General features: G+C 41.5%; 1 protein-coding gene across 1 annotated transcript in view; it reads left to right on the top strand.

Moving 5' to 3' along the window:
* Positions 1-16373, top strand: part of HSPBAP1 (HSPB1 associated protein 1) — a gene marked incomplete at its 3' end in the record, with an annotated part of 35009 nt that extends 18636 nt beyond the window's left edge. The window contains exons 4-8 of the mRNA XM_080346358.1: positions 2154-2290; positions 5506-5677; positions 12507-12590; positions 15499-15609; positions 15819-16373. Of these exons, the coding sequence (XP_080202484.1) occupies positions 2154-2290; positions 5506-5677; positions 12507-12590; positions 15499-15609; positions 15819-16373 (1059 nt within the window). The remainder of the gene's footprint in view (positions 1-2153; positions 2291-5505; positions 5678-12506; positions 12591-15498; positions 15610-15818) is intronic.
* Between the last annotated feature and the right edge of the window lie 3013 nt (positions 16374-19386).

The raw sequence follows: 19386 nt of genomic DNA, 5'->3' as shown, positions 1-19386 counted from the left end.
AGAAGTTGTTTGAAATTTAGATTGCACTGTTTATCATTTACAGTTGTGTGGGCTAAGGTAATGATTCCATTATTCTAATCTGTGAGCAGTATCTAGCATCTTACATTTTTTGTTCAGTTGATATTTCATTACAGAATTTGAGATATAAATCAGAAGCAAGATATATGCATGAAGTTTAAATAGAAATGAGACCTTTTAAAGTGACATACGGGTACAGATTAACTTCATTATACGCAGCAAATGAAATAAATATAATTCACAAGTAATGTGCCATCTGTTATGGTTGGAACACCTTTTAGTGCATTTCTTCTTGCTGTGGCTTTTTATTGTAGAAAAGGAACCCACTGTGACGAGGTTTCGGTAATCCTACCAGTTCCTTTTCAGTTCATTGGTTAAAAACTGTTTTACCCATAACCGCTTCAACTACTTAATACTGCTGCAGCATTTTCAAAAAGTTCTGTTAGATCTAATATTGATTATGTGTGCTTTCTTTCCACTTAAATTGTAACAAAATACAAAAACTATTAAGGTGTGAGATTAAAGTGTGGAGATGGTGTTACACTTAACTTTATCACTGAAATAGTTTTATTGGATTTTAAATTTTATGGCTGCTGAAATCTGTAGGAGCAACTTTTTCTTTTTGATTTTTTGCTGCCTTTGACAAATGTTTATATTACACTTCTGCATTTTTTTCAAATGGTATCTTTAAAATCAATAACTCTGAAATTCAAAATCTTTAGCAACACCTAATTTTTGGAAGGCTATCGCTCATTTTAAGGGTTTCCTGATACAGAGTCATGCTTATAATAATGTCTAGCTGTAGTTTTCCCTATCCATAGATCTTAAAAAAGGACAGTCATCCATCTGTCTGCAAGCAGCTAGCTTACATACTTAAATTAGGAGGCTTAACTCCTATTTTCTCTTTATAAACAGCAAAAAGACACAGGATTTTCCAAGGGGTGATTGAGAGTGCTGTGACAAGAGCAGGAGCCAAGCTCAAATTAGGTTCCTAAAGTTAGATGATGTGAAGGACCCCCAAAGTACTTTACTGGAACAGAACAAATACCATTATCTTCCTTTTCAAGATGGGAAAAATAAAACTCAGAGATTAAATGATTTGCCTGAAACCATCAGGAAGCTGGGAATTGAATCTCTGTTTCCTAAGGCTCAGGCTGGGGCTGCAGCCAGAAGGCACCGGTGTCTCTAGCGGGTTTACTCCAAATGCTTTCCAATAAACAAGTGATCAGATTCTGCAGGTAGAAGGGTCAGCTACAGAAAGACAGGAAAAGCTTTATCCAAGCTGTACAGAGCCATCCTACAAAACCCTTGAACTGCCTGAAAAATACCTCACTGACCCTTGTTCCAGCTGTCACCCCCAAGGGATTGCTGGTGGGAGAGTCGGTGGACTGGAAGGCTCCAGGATCATGTTCATAACAGATGCACGCCTGTTCTGCCCCTTCTTGCCATGTAATTGGGTTGTTTTAAGTTAACTGTCTCCACACTTGCAAAGGCAGGAGAAAAATGTGTCCATTAAACAATAAGGAACTTAGAAAACCCAGCATACCACAGGAATACAGTCATACAAATGAGGTAAAGTCTGTAATTCCAGAGTACACGGAGAAACCTGAGACAGGAGCAAAGAGCGAGCAAACATGCAGTGTGGATTATTAGATTGGTTTGAAAAGGGAATAGGCATTTTTCCTTCCTTTCATTCTTTTTTTTTTAATGCCATATATCAGAATTTTTCCAAAAGCAATCCTGTGCTTGGGTGAATGGTTAAGACTGGAGAAAGGGGAGAAAAAAAAAGAGCGTTTGAAAAGAAGCCGCGTGTGGCCACGAGTGGTTGAGCAGTCCTTCTGTAGCGCAAACGGGTCACTTGAGTCGTATGAAATACTGGGATGAGAACTAGAGATGGAAATCTGGGAGGCTCTGTAGTTAGACAGAAAAAGAAGAAAACAGAAGAAGTGCTACTAGAGAGGAGAATTTTGGAGAAGAGGCAGAGGCCGTGCACAGAGTTACCCCACCAAGGGTAACAGCTGCAGTGGGTAAAGAGCAACCGAGCAGTGGAGGGAGAAGACAAGAGACTCGGAGAGCTGAGGGTGGGATGTGAACCAGTCGAACAGCTTGCATAAATAACCTTTTCATTGCTGCAGGATATACGGTGGTCTGACTTTGGTTTTCCTGGAAGAGGTGGAAAAGAGAGCACGCTATGGATTGGTTCTGAAGGAGCAAACACCCCCTGCCATTTGGACTCCTACGGCTGCAACTTGGTGTTGCAAGTACAAGGAAGGTAACAAGTGCATATACATACAACAACTACAGGGGAAAGTTATACTGTGCTATAAAGTTAGAATTAATATTCAAGAGTCCTAAACTAAGTCCTGATTATTTTAGTTTTCTAAGCTTTCAATGATGGAAGAGCATCAGAACTATTCTGTAGGAAATGCAGAACTTCAGGGGGTTGGAACTACGTCATGAACGTAACACGATTTTATTTTCTTCTGTTTGAGGAAGATCTTTTCTGATCTGTTTGTTATGTGGTCCGATAATAAGCATTTTAATCTTCCTCGTAGTTATGAATTCAGGAATTTGAAATCAGGAGACAGAGTTAAAAATAAAAAGCCCAGAAACGAAATAGAAACAAACTACTTCAGACTTTTATAATCTCTGTGCAAGAGCCTCTAATAGTCTGCAAGAATTAATTTAAAAGAGGAACATCAGAATGGGAGCAGCCAGCTGTGAGCAAAGTTAGAAGGAGCACTTGAGGCTCCAGACTGATTTTGGAGCATGTGGCTCTGTTGCTGTATCTTTCTGCCTGTTTGCATGCTGTCTTTTTTTCCCTCACTCTGTTTTTTTCTCCTTTCCTTGTATATAGGCCTCAGGGGTTTTATTGTTACTATTATTGCTAGAGTAATGCTAGAGTAACAAAACAAGTTGCATGCATTTTTTAGGCTTGATAGTATAGACTGGAAGGAGTAATTTGACAGTAGGATTTTAATGTGATTAATTACTCTGACATTTTATGGACCAGTAAAGTCATGGTGGTCTTGTGATTAAAGTGCAGGTTTGGAAGCGAGGCATGCTGGCTTCTATACTGGGAAGTGCCACAGGTTGACTGGCTTTAAGGCCTAAAGCAAATGAATTTTTCGTCATCTTATCTGTGAAAGGATAATTCTGTTTAGCTCTCAGGCAGGTTTTCATTCATGTTTATAAACAGCTTTGAGATCCTTGATTGAACATGCATCAGGGACACTCCGAAAGCCCCTCTCAGCACTGCACATTGCTGCAGCCTATCCTGTAGACTTCATATCACATCGGTAAGCGTTATGCGTTGAACTCCAGACACTTAACCCTATTTAGTAGCCAGAAATCTCATTGAAAAATGTGAGACTTGCATGCCTAAATTTCTTCTAAGGATCTACCGAAGTACTGGTTGGACTACATAAATACAGTAGTCCAGCAGACCTCATACCTGCTCTGCCTTTTTGTTCTCTACCTTCAGGTGTTGAACTGGAGCCAGAGTTTCAGCATCAAATAGCAATTTTGCCTGCCTTCCCAAGACAATTCTTCCCCCTCTGGTAAAACAAAATCCTTGTTCCTCTCAGGAAAGAAGAAGCCTAAGGCCTTTGCATGGTCTGAAAAGACAGAAATGTTTTCCTCTTCATAGCAAAGTCTGTAACTAGATTGCAAACTTGCACAAGCTTGTGAATCCTCAGCTTCTTCAGAGCAGGAAGATTCCCTTTGGAGATTCACAAATGAGACAGGCTTTGTAACAGAATATAAGCTTATGCTAAACTTAAATAGATTTGCCTTTGCTGGAAAGTCAGCAACAAAGGGCTAAAGAGTTGTCCCTATCTTGAATTTCCTCCTTGCGTCCCTCGGGCTTCTTAATTTTTTGCTGCGCGGTACTGCTTTGTCATGAGCCTACAGGATTAACCCATGAGCCTCTTAACCTGGTTATTCTCTGCCCCTTCAGAGAGTTTAGCTTGGAGGGCAAAATAAAGTTGCAACAGGGCTTGGGTTTCAGGAGAACTATTTTTTGTGCTTGCACCCACCTTTGGGAATTACCAAGAAATGTCAGCAGCCTGTGGCACTTCCATCTGTGCCAATCTCTGCAGGTCTGGATATCCTGCTATTCCTCTCTCTTCTGTTTTTGTGCCATTTGGCTGCTTTTCTCCCATTTTCAGATCTGTGACTCGGAACTGACAACCAGAAGCAGTAGGCAAAAAGCAATAAGTGAGTACCAAGCGAGGGGCAAAAAGAAAAGAGCTTGCTAGAGTCTGAAACAAGAAGAGAGCTGCACAAACTGTCCAGCTGTGCGGTGAAGTACTGCCTCTACTTTTCCATTGCTTAATGTATTGGTCAGTGTTGTACTGATTGTCTGGCACCTCTTAAATGTAATAAATTCTCCCCTTCTATATTCCTTTCTGTATTTCCATCACCTAAGGTACTGCCATATAAAACTCCCATTCCTAAATAACATATGTACCTGCTAACATATTTCATTTATAGTACCCATAAAACTGGCACCACCAGTTCTGGCATATTCTTTTTTTCTCTCTTTGATCTGGTCTGTGTAAGTGAAATAGTGACATTATTTCCTGAGGACAAGGTCTGTCTCTCAGCTCTGCTTGGCCCTGCACCACAGTGTGTTAACCCATCTCTTTGGGTACATGAAGAGCAACCTGGAACACAAGTGCCCTCATGAACAGAGTGTCCCTGTCTTGCTCCATCTGGGCATTTAGTCACGCCAGTGAGTTCCTAAAACAGTGGCCCACACAAACCACATTTTCATCATGTGTCACGATAACACCCAAAAATACATGTGTTTCAGGATGTTTATCTCTATGGACGTCTCTAGTTTTTATTTATGCCATTGCCCTATCTGTGGCATGGAAGCATCAATGTGAGTTTTACTAGAAATGAGGGGTTTGTGACTTAACAGCCAAGTAATTGCTGTAGGTGACGATAGGAAACAGAAGATCACATCCATACCCCTTTGCTCTTACTATTCTAAACACACAATACCCTCATTTTAAAACAAACTTGAGTACAGGAGCTATTCATTCAGCGAACAAAAGTACGTTTTCTCTAACAAAACTGTTTCCCCTGGTTATAGAGCAGTTTTTAGAGCTCAGCATCTGTAAATGATGCATGCTGCTCTGTAAAAGGGAAGAAGGAGGAACCAGATGGGAGAGGTTTTTGTTTGTTGTTTGGGGTTTTTTTGGTTGTGTTTTTTTTTTTTTTTTTAAAATTTTATCTGCCTTTTAAAAATAATTGGTGAGAAGCTGTAAATCTTTTCAGTTAAAAAAAAAAAATTAAGAAGTGGAATATTTTAAAAACACTTTTAGGAGACAGCCTGTGAGCACTGCCTGTGTTCTCACTGTGTAGGAGATTCACACAGCAAGGCAGATTTATGTTTTATTGAAAATCTTGCTACTGCCTTTAGTTCTTTGCTGTAACTGTCACACACTGAATACATTTTTATCTTCTCTCTATTTTCAGGAAGAGATGGCACCTCTTCCCACCTGGTGACACCAGCTTCCTTTATCCTACCAGGATCCCTTATGAGGAATCCAGCATATTCAGCAAAGTCAATGTCGCCAACCCTGATCTGAAACGCTTTCCTGAGTTCAGGAACACAACGGCCCACGTGGTTACACTCAGTCCAGGACAGGTATCCTTCACATATGAGCTTTACATTAGCTTAAACATTCTAGTAAATTATTTAACTGGCTAATTAAGAGCTAGGAAAGCTTAACAAACTGACTGTGATACTTCCCTCCTCTTATGCTCTGCACTCAGGCTCGATATAGTTCTCTCAGCACAGGAACTTTCTCTGCTCGCAGTTACATTACCAGCCTTTTTTTGTACAAAAACCTCAAACATTTGGAGAGTTAGTTCAATCAGCTGCCCAATTCCATCACAGTTCTTGCTATCACCTCCAATTTGTCTGCTTTAAAACTTTCTTGAACGGTACTCCAACCTGTCTACTCTGAAGCCAGTATGTTCCATAAAATGTGTTTGATTAATGAGCATATAGAGCCAGCAAAGGAACTCAGATTTTGATAGTGAATAACCTTCACCAGGGAACATTGGCCCAACTTGTTGCTTTAGTAGCAATAGAGTATTATAATGATGATACTTGCATGTAGAACACACACCATCCAGAAGTTTCATGGTGCTTTACAAGGATGTGAGGATATTGTTAGCCCTGTTTTACTGAGAAAGTTCAATTATAAGTGCCTGCCTTGTCACACAGGCAGTCAGCAGCAGGATGGCAGTAGCACTCAGGACTCTTAATTCCTAGTCTCCTGCCATAAATAGTGTCCTTCTTTGTTTTAACAACATGGAGTATTTGGAGTCTGAATTACCCTTTTTCATTTATTCAGCAGTGTATGTCCTTGTAAAGCACTCCCGCGCATCTCAAACTGTCAGGTCTTTCCAAAGGAATTTTGCAGCGTTCATTGCTCCGACTGCTTAAGACAGCGGAGTTGCCTCTTCTAGAGCCTTTTCACCATTCTGCTACCAGATGCTGACACCTTTTTAGAGCTGCCAGCTCAGTGACTCCCACAGGTGTTCCCTTGCTTGGCCCTAGCTGGCAAATCCAGCTGCCTTCAACAATTTAAAATACAGATTTTTGCTAATCCAGGTAATTTTGAGGAGACAGAGTGAGGGGCGCTCCTGTGAATTAGCGAGGTGGCAGACTGGAGCAGGATAGGAGTTTCCAACAAGAAGATGAAATCTGTCAACTGGAAAGGGTATATTCTGCTGCTGGTGCAGTTGCAAATGGGGAATCTGTGATCAACCTTCATTGTTTGCACTGCATTGGCTCCCGGTCATACTCCTAAAGCAAATGATTAGTTTTACACTCTGCACTTTGTAAGGTTGCAGCACTCAACAAATTTTTGCTATTGATAAAAACGCCACATCCATTCAGCACTGCATCATCCACGATCCGCAACACTATTTCAATTTATACTCTCCTTTGGAATGATCAAATATGGTAGTGAACCCTAAATATGATCTGGATTTTAATTAGGCTTAAAGCAATTACAAATTAATCTTGCTAGAAATAAAAATCTTGAGTCACCTCAGTCATACAATTTGTTTGTGTTGCCATAAAGGAGATACTGTGTGGATTTCTGGGGGAAAGTAATGCAGAGGCAATGATAGGGCAGTGAGCTGTTGCCTTCATCCATTTTATCAGCACCTTTCAGATGGTGCTTTCCAGGATCTCATCCAGAAGCTTCTGGGGCAGGTGGCTGGGGACTGCTGGCATTTAATGGAGAGGAAAGGAATGACCTAGAAGAACACCTTTGTTAGCAAGGGAGAGGATCGCTAAATAACAACAATCTTGATACATGCTTAGCATTGGTTTTCATGTAGAATTAATACAACTAATGCAGAATTTGCAGCCAGTTTGATTTGTGATAATATATAGCATCTCCACACTCTCCCAGAGGATGTGCAGAACATTTTAGATTAGATATTGTAACAATAAAGGTTTGAAAATAAAGACAAAGGTGGTTTTCGGTATTCAGGAGAGCAACTGCATGTAGGGTGAGTGCAGCTTTGAATATCAAAAACTTCATGTGTCTAATGCCACCTTCTGGTCATTGTTTGCTACAAGCCCTTTTTCTACACCCCTTTAAGACTTTAAAGCAGAATTCCTTCATATAACATTGTGCCGATGCACGATGTGTACTTTGATTGCATCCTTTGTGCTCTTTCACTGAGTTGTTCAGAGGTGAATCTCTGTTACGAATTTTGGTAGTTGGCTGAGACCTTAGGCTTTATAAGGTTTCATCCTGTACTCAACCAGTGGCTGTCAGCTGCATTTCCACAGAGATCTTAATGCAACTTCTTGTTATACATTAGTGATCTGTTCTTGATATAAGTTGCAGTAACGTTTAGATAGCTAACTTCTTTAAATTGGCAGCTGAGTAGTTCAAGGTTTTGCAGCTCTACATGACTATATCCGTGAAGTTACAAGCTGAAGTTGTCAGCCTCCTTATAAATATTTAAACCTGGTCACTTACATGATGGTTGCAAGGCAAGTGGCAAGTACGGAGCAGGAGGTTGACTGCTGGTGCATTTGTATTCACTGAACTAATAAGTTTTCACCCAAAGCACCAGTATTTTATTTGTTAAAAAATTTTGCAATATCTGTAGTAACACCTTGATTGCTTTCACAAATACACAAAATACTGATTAAAAGACTGCAAATGAGGCAACACATATCTGTTCTAGTATCTTGCACCCCACACTCTGGCACAAGTGTTAAGAGAGTTAGGGTGAGATCTGCCACCTGCAACTTAAACCCCCTCCAGGACAGATGTCCTGTCTGCCATCAGTGGGAAGAACCTGGCACTTCTACAAGGTGATTCATCCTCCCTGCCGTACAATCACAGCCCTGCAGGAACATTCATCCTGTCTTGTCCTTCAGCACAGGCTATAAAAGGAGCCTGTGCACATAGATGCTTAACTTTTTTGATGATTAAAAATAGGAGGGATGAATACTAGCTGTAAAGGCTACAAAACACTGAGATGCTATGCAAATATAGAATCATTGATTATTCTTTCCTCCGCCCCACTTCTCACCAGCTTCTTGCTTCCTTCCTGCTCACTAATGTAATTGCTCTTAATCCATCTTCCTCTTAATTCATATCCATATAACTTGACAGTGGTAAAAAGCCTAGAAAGCTCATCTCAGCTTGTCCAAAGGTGGGTGTGTGAGGCTCCTCACAGCTGCCCTCCAGGCTCCGATGGACAGTGCCATCCTCACCAGCCGGGCAGGAGGGGTAGCGGCACCTGTGCCATGCAGGCAGCACTGGGCTGCACCGCTGCTGCTCTCCTGCCCCCTGCCCTGTGTGCAGCCTGGAGCCTGAGGTGCAAGGCAACCAGATGTGCAAGGCAAGGCCTAACAGAGCTAGTCTTAGAGGCACATTGAGTCCAAGAAGGATGCTCCCTTCCAGCCTTGAAAAACTTTGTCACAGCATGGGAAAAAAATGATTTTAGAAAAAGATCAATGTTACTGCTTGCTGCCACTCGCCGTGGTCTGCTGCTCAGAAAGCCGCTCTCCTCCCCTGCTTTTGTTTGCCTGCTTTCTGAAAGTCTAAAGAAACACATCGTAATTTCAGTCTGCGTCCACAACTACACTTACCACTAAGTTCCTGCATATAGCTGCAAGGTTTTCTCTTTCTATGCTCCTGCTGCAGCATCAAATACACTCGGTAGCATAGAGAAACCTCTGCCTTCTAAGCCAAACCTGACCAAACAGAAACCTTCAGTAAATCAGGGAGGGATTTCCCTATGTGCCACCCTTTAAAGAAAAAGGGTACAAACTTCACATGGGCTTAAAGTGGGGAACAGCAGAACAGACAGTCTGAATAACAAAACAAAACAACAGCCCACCAAAAACAAAGTGTTGTATTAAGTCAGGAAATGCCATAATTCAAACTTTATTTTATTTTTCATTGCCAGGGTTGCAAACAGCTCCAGGATTTGCTTGGACTCTCCCATAGCCTCCCATCTTTTTCTTCTCATCCCACTGGTGTTCTTTGCTGCTTCCTTTTCTTACACATTTACCCAAATACCTTCTTCTAATGAGCAGGAATTTTTTTGTATAATATTTCACTTCAGGGTGTGCTCTCTTTCTGAGGCAATTGCACCTTTGCCCTGCCTTTGCACTGTATCAAGTTAATCATGTCCATTGAGAATTTAAACCTTTTCTGTTCTCTGTGCTGTACAAGTCTTCAGCATTGTTCCACTTGCTCACCCAACTGTTCGCTTTATTTCTTTCCTCCCATTACAGACCAGAATTTCATTATATCTTTTCTGAGATTTCTGTCCTACTTTGATTTCATCTGCTAAATTTGCCTACCACTAGCCTAAATATTAAAATTATCTGATTGGTTGCTGTTTAGATCAGTATCTTCCCAGCCCACAAAACTAGATATATTCTCTAGGAAGCAGGCTAACAAAAGATTGTCTCTTACATTGGAATAGTTCTGCCTTGCTTTTGCACTTTACATTTGCCCTGTAAAACATTTGCTGCGCGTTTTTGTGTGCATGTGTTATTTCACTGTGGTTTACTATAACATTTCCTATTAAAATGTAGTTTCAAATATAGCTAAATCTGTGGCCCATATTCATAAACATATGGAAGTCTGCCTTACTTCATTGTGGAATTGATAGCTGGGGGTGGTAGCAGTGGGGTTTTGTTTTGGTTTTGTTGTGGTGCTTCTTTTGCTTCTGGTTTGCAAACCAAGAACAAAGCTAATTTGCAAAGGTAGGATAATCCTACTCCTCTCTTTGCTGGATTTTTTTTGGTCTTTTGTTAGTTCTGCTGCTCTGTTGCCAGCTGTATTTTTTTGTTTTAGTTACTTTTTTTTTTTTCCCATTTCATCTTCCTTACAGTTTTAGTCCTTTTGCTTTTTGATAATTTCAATTTTCTTGCTGCTAAAAATCCTTATTTTAACAAGCGTAAGCTTGCCCAAAAATAAAAGAGGGAGAGCAAATATCTTTATGGTACCTGGTTTACCTCTTTTGGTTATAGCTCTGTAGCTACTCAATAAATTGCATCAGCAAACAGTGCCAGCTGCAGAAGTGCACAACTTTGCAGTTATTACCCTTAACCTGCTGACAAGTAAAATAGGATGACTCTCTCCAAATAGCAAGTTCTTCATCTTTGCTTTGAAAAGACTGGACTATGTGGTGGGATTGTATTTTCCTCCTAGTTTTACCTCTTCTTTCCAAAGCAATTCTCTGCTTTGTGTGCAAGTTGTGTTGGGCCAGCACATTCCATTCATCATTTCCATCTTGTTTTTCTAGGCAGCCTTACTGAAACTTTTTACACTAAATTTCCCTCTCATTTTTTTCCCCCTTGCTACATAGTCCCTCTGCACCATTCCCCAATTCCCTGGTGTCTTCCTCCACTTCTCCAACCTGTTACAAGCTCACTTGACCTCATTGTTGGAAACAGCTACTTACCCTAGCAGCTCTGCCTTCTTCTACTGTATAATGAAGTTTTCCAGGCTTTATCATTACACCCTCTCATTTGGAGGGCACCCACATTCTTTAAGTGTAAGATCCCCTATAGGGCAGATGAGTGCTTGTTTTTTTTTGGTATGATTCTGCAGTCAATGAAATGTGGGTGAATACTTGCTAACAACTAATACAACTGCACTTTCTGTTTAAAGTGTAGGTTTCTGTGGAAAAGGCACCAATCTGAAAATTGTTTGGTGTAGAAAACACGTTTTGGCTTCAGACTGTATAGGGTTTTGTACACTTTTAGATGTCGGGAATAACTAATTTGTGATATTCTTTTAAATAACAGCCCTCCACAGGCTGACTTTCTTCTCTGGTTTGTATGCTCTACTGAATTGAAGTATAATTTCCAAATGTTTTTGACCTTTAGAGAGCCAGTGCTTTGTCTGTTTGACTTAAATTGAAACCTGTGGAGAACATTTTGTCCTCTGGCCCAAAAATGCCTCTGCTCCAACTGTTCTCTAAGTGTATGCAGGACTAGGGCCACTGTCATTGTGTCTTGCACAGACATTTTCTCATTATCTGTGTTTTGATGTGATGAAGCACAGGGCTCTCTCAGTAGCAGAACATTCTTTTAAGTAATTTGTGTCTACCAAGAAAAAGACTTGTCTGCAATTGAGATACAGATCATTGCTTCACTCTCCCTATTCTGCAGTATATATTTTTATCTGTCTCTGACCATTTTTATTCCTTGTCAAAAACCATCTTTTATGCTTTTCTTGATAGCTCTATGTTAATCTAATGTTCAGTAATCTGTAAAGCTTGTCCTATATCATCAAAACAACATTAATGTCTTTGTACCATAAAAGCCATGGGTTAGAATCAATTTTATGTCACAGCTATCATCCTGATACAGTTGTAAAGCTTTGATCTAAACTAGATTGTCGTGATTTCTGGGACACCTTATTTTAAAAGCCTGTCTACTGAAAGTGACAAGTTTAATACTGGTCATTATTTACCAGAATTAAGGCTACATATTGTTAATCACCTAGATGAGCATTAGGATACTTGCTCTTTCGGAAAGCCAGCTGGCAGTCCTTCTAAAGGAACTTGGGGGTCTGCTCAGTTGGAGAGTCTACGAAAGAATTCTTGCTTGGCTGAGCCTCTCTCTAAAGCCCAGCTCTGCTGCTCCACCAGCTGTGCTCCCTTTGTACAGCCAGACCTTGCTTTCCTAGAGCAGTTTATAAGGTTACAGTCCTGACTTGCAGGAGGAGTTTGGATGAGAGATAGTTCTGGATCATGTCCACTTCTTACATGATAGCATTGATACAATGGGAGGAGAGAGTGGGCATTTAAACCTTGAGAAAAGGCTCTTTAGAAGAAGGAAATAAAGATCACCTCCTACCCCTATCCCTTGCCTCATTCTGCCTCTGCATCTCACGTCACCTCGATTAAAACACTTTATCCTTCTACAGGCTTCTGGTAGTACCCTCATGCAATGTCTCCAATTCCAGGTCCTGCTCGTTCCAAGGCACTGGTGGCACTACGTGGAATCCATTGATCCCATCACTGTCAGCATAAACTCTTGGATTGAACTGGTATTTTCCTTTTTATGTCATGGTAATGTAGCCTTCCCATATCTGCCTGCACTCCTGTCCCTTGCCTGTCAGGTACAGCCCTATTGGGTGTATTCAAGAGACTGGGGACAGTTTTTCCTGAAGAACCTCTCAGGGTTCCAGGTCTGAAGCCCCAATTCAGCAGAAATCACATGCAAGTTTACCTCCATCAGGCAAACAGTTAAACACAAGCTAAACTATTAACGTCCAATTTCTTATGGGCTAATTAGATTTGCGCTGAATAGGGGAAGACAAAACAGCCCTGTCTCAAGCACGTTCTTACATGCAAGGGTAACTTAGACTTTAAATCAGATTCATGTGGTAGGAAGGAGGTGGCAGAGGATTTTTGAATTTTCATTTCTCTGTGATAGTTTTTATTTGCCTGGAGTTGAATTTTTCTCAAGTATTTAATTAATTTCCTTTTTCCCAGGCTTTGATTTTTCTTGTTCATGTTAACCAGTATGTATGGGATGGTTCCAGGGATATCATCTTAGTGCTCCAGAAGGTTTTCTGATTCAAATTATTTTATCATTAATCCTAGCTTAATATATATTAAAAAAAAGACCCTTTGAAATGGCCTATGAAAGCTGCCTCACTAAAATACTTATTGCCTTTTTTTTTTTTTTTTTAACCAAAAAAAAAACCAAACTCAAACTTTATTAGACTGGAAATCTGCAGGGAGATGAACACACACATTCAGTTGCTGTTCAAAGACCAGTCAATACATTTCTCATACCAACATCAAGCCAACCATTTGCAGAACAGAGGAACTCACTTGGATGTTTCCTTCCCTCATGGAGAAATTTTCCAGATGAGACTATGTATTTAGAGAAGACAGCAGGCCACAGCCCACCCGAGCTCTTACGTAGCCCTAAGTACAGTCATGCTGTGTCTGGTGCCAGAGAAAGCACCAACAATACTGTAGAGCAACCATTTAAGCCTGCCTTAAATTGCAGCAGCCTTTGAGGTAATTCAGAGGAACTGGCTGTGTGCCCTGTGCTCACCCAGACCCTGATGTCACCGCACACACTCGCACCCTAAGCTGTGCCTCCCAAATTGTCCCTCTCTGGAGGAGCAGGTCAGGGCTGGATCAGCTGTGCCAGGCTGGTAACTCCTGGCTGGCTGGGTGGTGTGTTAGCAACAGCATTTCCAGCTGTTCTTACGTGCTGCACAAAACAAAAAAAAAACAAACAACGTATTAAAACAGCAGAGCTAAACTCCATGGCCTTTCTGGTCATAAAGGTCTTGCAGAAGTCACCAAGGTTCTGTTTGGTGACACCAAAAGCAGGTAGTTGTGTGGCATCATGAACAGAGGAATGTTTGCATGATCTTGCTAATGAGTGACACAGATACCCACCTCCTTAGATATCAAAAGCTGCCATAAACATGTGTGGCTATTGCAACCCAAGTGAAAGTTCCTAGGAGAAACTATCCTGATAGCTGGCAATGGCAGCACTGTTAGGTGTTGGGCAATGCAACTACAAAAACAAATTCTGACATGGATGCTGAAGGACAATACTGAGAACATTTCCATTACCAAGTCAAGCAGTTCTTGCTTGCAGCTGTTACCAGCTGCTTTCATATTGACAGATGTGAATCATGCCAACATCTATAGTCCTAGTGAAACCATTAATTATATTGGCAGGGCTTTAGAGTAGAAGTTTAATTTGTCTTCAGCTGGATGTGAGCTAGTCAAAGTATTCCTTGCTTCCTAACATGCTCTCATGCAATCAGTACAACCCTGTTATTCAGCAGACCAGACTGAATACCAAGATTGCAACACCTTAAATAATTTCCACACGTAGAGACCGAACTCTGTGATTTGGGGGCTTGTTACACAAGGCCATTAATAAGCCAAGTATCTGAAGCCGCAAAACACTAAGAGCACTTCCCCCGCTTCTGTCCCAAATTCCGCTCAGGGTTCCAGGTTGAATTACTGCCTTCACTCATATTAGCAAGATGTGTGGTTTGCTTGACATGGTCCCTGAAACCACAGTTAGGCAGTTCAGGGCTATGAGTTGACTAGGTTTATCTTTCCTCCAAAAGTTGCATGTCTAAGCACCTCAATGGGAATAAATTTATGTATCCACTCCTAGGCACTTGTCATTGAAATAACTAAGCCACCCATCTTGTTTAGAGAGTCTTATTGCCTCCTTCCACATACAAGAAAGCTAAAAAAGATCACATACATTTTTGATCTGCCATCCCAAACTAGCCAGTATTGAGCTGCCCAAGGGGATGATGGAAGAGGCAAAGGCCTGAAGGAAAGAGCCAGTTATTAACTTAGTTTTTAGTTTTGCAAGAGAGCTTTCAGAGGAAACATGTTTTTCCTTCTGCTGATGTTTAAAACTGCAGTGGTATGTCAGCTCATGTTACATGATGAAATATTTCCTGGATTTCCTTAAGACTCACTTTTGTGCCTCTGTAGCCCCCAGATATAATAGTTGCTGTCTTGTTGTAACATCCTGTGTGATTTAAGTACTTAAATTAGACATGAGATGTAGATATATAAAATTTGCTATTACTTCCATGGTCCTTCTAGTCCAAAAGACTTATATAAATGCATACATAAAATAAATGCTAACGTTGCATTTTAATTTTAAGCACCAGATTCAATTACCAGAACACTAATAAGGGAAAAGATTATAAACTGACTAGAACCTATTTTTTCCTGGTTCAGATGAGTAGCACCAGGCACCAAACCCTGTGCTGTTACCCATGTAGGGGCATGAGTAGGGGCATCAAGACTGAAGCCTTTCACTGACATGGCACATATCAGCGTGGCTTTCAAACTAAGGTCAGCCATTTAGCTCTTCCCAAGACCTTCCAGCTTTCTGCAGAGACCCAAGTGCTCACCTGTCTCCAAACACTTTCTGTTCCCTTGAGACAGGATGCAGATCATGAAGCCCGTGTAGAAGAAGCAATAACTCGGATGCTGGTGTGTGCCATAAAATCAGCAGAAAATCCCAGTGATGGAGATCTCTGGCTAAATCCTACCGAGGTAAGCCCTCTCTTGCTCCCATTATAGCAGTGATAACAGAGAATTACTGACATTTTACTTAGCTCCCACTGAGTCTTACTGCTGCCTGAGACAAAGAATTTAAAATTCCTTCCCTTCATGTACCAAAAGTAATTCATGGAAGATAATCACGCAATGCTGAATTGAAACATCTCTCCCTTTAACTGAGTGTGTCCTGGGCATTTTCTTAGGTTGAGGCAACGTCCCATGAAATCAATCTTCAGTACCTGAATCAGGCAGTGTCTGCATATTTCAAGTGTCAAAAGGCAAGCGTGGCAGAGCCAGCATGTTCCAGCAGCACTGGTGCAGAGCAAAGGACAAGCGCCTCATGCAAGAGGAAGAGAAGAGAAGTTAGCCGTGAACCAGAGGGCGGCAGATTACTGACCCATGAATTTGACTTTTCAACACTTAAAGCAGAAAAGCTGCAGAAAATACCTTTTGGACCTCATCTTATTCAAGTTTTACCACAGTCTCGAGAAACAAGCTTGACGGGTGCAGTTGCAGTTGAAAGTGACGGTACAGATCTTCTCTATGAAAATGAAGGAGGACATTTTGGAAAATTACACTGCATCAGAAAGGAATTAGTAAAAAGTAATGACTGTGAAACACCCACACACCAAAGGGCTTCAGATGGCAGTCCAAATGCCTCACAAACAGCCCTTTCTACCAATGACTTGCTAGACTGTTTGGTTAATCCACACGTCATCAATTTGGTGGCTCGGCTGCTGTTGGAGAGAAGAGTTTAATGCTGGAGTGCTTTATAATTTCTGAAATAAAGAAACCAAATGGCAGCCTTGTTCTAGGTGTTTAAGCTCGGTAATAATTGAATGTTTCATTTCAACTAATTTTTAGGTACAGATAGACACAGTTAATGGTTAAGTGATAGACTGAAGTTAAGCTGAAAGAAGAATAACTGGTTAATGATGGCTGGGAATAGAAAGGTGTGTTTAATCAGTTTCTCAGTGTTATAACTAAAACAGAGAATACACAGTTACGATCCCACCTTGTGTGGATGGGATCTTTAAAGTGCTCAGCAGCTCTCAGCTGTGAAACAAGTATGGTTTGACAATAGACTCAGGTGGGAGTGCTGGGACATGGTTACAGAGCAGAGGGGGACTAAGTGGGAGGTGGGAGAAGACTGACTGAAGACTGCAGCCTTTGACCATGTTAAAAGTAAACTGGTCAACAAGTGATCAGTTCATCACATCAGAAACAGTAAGTTCAAATAAACCTAACCTGAGCCAAGAAGCAATGCACTCATTAATGCACCTACTCCCTCCCTTCTACAAAATAACTCCAGTTTTGTCAAAAAGCTCTAGGGTGGAGCAAGACAAAAACACTTGACAAGGAAGTGGCCTTCAGCTGGTTCAGAACACTTGAAGATGGGAGACAAAATGCCATTGGGAAGTTATTGTTATGATTTATTTAGAGCCAGATGTGCACAGTTCCTGGCCTCCAAGGAACAAAACAAAGCAGTTATGACTTTCTATCTCTGTCGTACTCTTTACCATAACAATCAATATGTAATGATTTTTTTTTCCCCTTTTGGTTGTAAGTAGTTGCTATACAAGAGCATTGTTTCTTCGAAGTATAGCAGACCTTGGATTTGTTTTTGAAGGCTGAGTGGTCCTTTGATTAAAAGGTCATGGAACTTGAAATGTAGGCAAGAACATGGGTTAGCACTGAAGCTGTGCATAGAGGCTTGAAAAAGAAAAAAAAACAATGAAAGAAAGCTGCTGAGATCTCCTGGGATGCTGTCACCACCTCTGCTTTCTGTCTGCGGTGGCAACCTAGAATGGCATTTACCAAAGCTTCAGAGGGGCTCTTCTGGGACAACTCCTGGTGAAACCTTTGCTTTCAAAACTTACCTTTGCTCATGTCTACTAGCACCTACAAACCAGTTTCTATCATTAACTTGTTTCCACATATGTAACCCTGCACCACCTGCTCTCTAGCTGATAATTCCTTTATCTGAGTTTAAAAAACATGATGGCAAAGGTGCTTTCTCTCTGCATTTATGCAGACAGTGGGTTGACAGGGCCCTGATGGACAGTGCTAAGTGCTCTGGATATGCATTGACAGGTCAGAAACCTAGGAAACCTTGCTGTTTAAAAAGCTGCCCCTGCCCCGCCTCTCCCAAAAAACCCAGACATCTAATACACCTGAAAAAGAATAAAACTGAAAAGGCACAAAGGTTCACATTCAACAATCACAGAAACTTTATGGTGATGGACCCTTTGGGATGCAGTTACTTCAGCTACTGGATGGGGCAGGATTTAGCTCTCCTTCCTCTGGCTGGGAAGGAAAGGGGAAACAAAGTGATACACGTAGTTGCCTGGAGACCTTGGCTTTGACATGTGGCTGTGAGTTAGTAGTAGGTGCAATTTCAGCTCTGTCTTTGCCCCAGAAATGTGCTGTTTCAAATGCCCTGTTCTTCCATGGTAATTGGGCTCAGACCCTGCTGACACCTACAAATCATTTTCAGCAGCAACCTGCAGCAAGATGTGATTCTCAGCAGCATTTGAGCAAATCCACTTTTCTTGTTTTGTGTTAATACACCAAACTATCTCAATGGGGTTACACCACTGCAACAAGACCAGAACGTAAAAAACAATCATCTTGATGTTTGTGTGTTGGCACTCCTATGTCAAAAGGACTAAACATTAGTTATAAAATGTCTTAGTCAGATCTGCTGCCTTTAGCGATTCCCCAGGCTCTGAGGGAGCAGATCTGAGGAGTAAGGCAGCCCTGTTTTGGTACATGGGCTCATCTCAGCAGGGGTGGGCTTTAGTGCCACCTGCTTTTGTCCTGCTGCTGCCTGTGTCCCCGTCTCAGGCTGGGACCAGCAGAGACCAGCACTGCTGCTGCTGGCAGCTGCAATGGGGAGAAGCAGTTGCAAACACTTCATTTTAATTCACTGAGCAAAAATGATCTTGCAATAAAAAGATATAGATATATAGATATATATATATAGGCGAGGGAGGAAAAACCCAAGCAGTGAAGTGGAAGAGAAGGTGGATGGCAACACCACCTCCCAGTCCCCTCAGTGTGAACTGCCTTAGCTGAGCTTTTCCTCACAACACACAGATCGTCTGAACAGACCCCCCACGCAATATCTTTGAACACATCCTCCCTTTGTATTCAGAACAACTGTCCTTGACAGGGCTTGTTGAACATTTTGGAAGGTCTTTTCAGGCTCTGTGGGCAGAGGCTCCAGTATCCATGCCAGAGGACCTGTCTCAGCACAGGAGCAGCCATTCTCAAGGATGAGACACGTGCGTTCAGAGGCTCATCGCTCCCCGCTCTCAGCAAACACCCCCCAGCTGGGGAGAGTCCCAGTTTCTGTCTGTATGGGTGCAGCCCATGATTTAAGTGCCAGAAGCCACCAGCCAAGGGGCCAGGGAGGAGGGCAGGCAAACCTGTTTAGAATGCCAGGCGAAAGCACCAGCATGACTTTGTGTCTCAGAGGCGCAATATAAAAAAATCTCAGTTGTACACTCAGCACATGGGAGTAGAGAGAGAAATGTCCACAAATTCAGAAAGTCACAGATGACAAATGGCTTACGCACTAATAAGAGAAATTTATAGCTCTGACCCGATTTGCAGGATGCCACACACTGATTTCTGACACCACTTCTACATTCATGGCTACTGCATGGAGAAGCTCAGACAAGCTTATACATATTCATAGCCTTAAAAATAAATTTCTGTCCTCTTTGGTGACAGCCTGGCTCAACAAAGAACAGGAACCCATCACCT

This window comes from Nesoenas mayeri (genome assembly GCF_963082525.1).
Source record: "Nesoenas mayeri genome assembly, chromosome: 6".
NCBI classification, from domain to species: domain Eukaryota; kingdom Metazoa; phylum Chordata; class Aves; order Columbiformes; family Columbidae; genus Nesoenas; species Nesoenas mayeri.
Note: the sequence above shows the minus strand (reverse complement) of the source record. Positions and strands in the feature narration are given on the sequence as shown.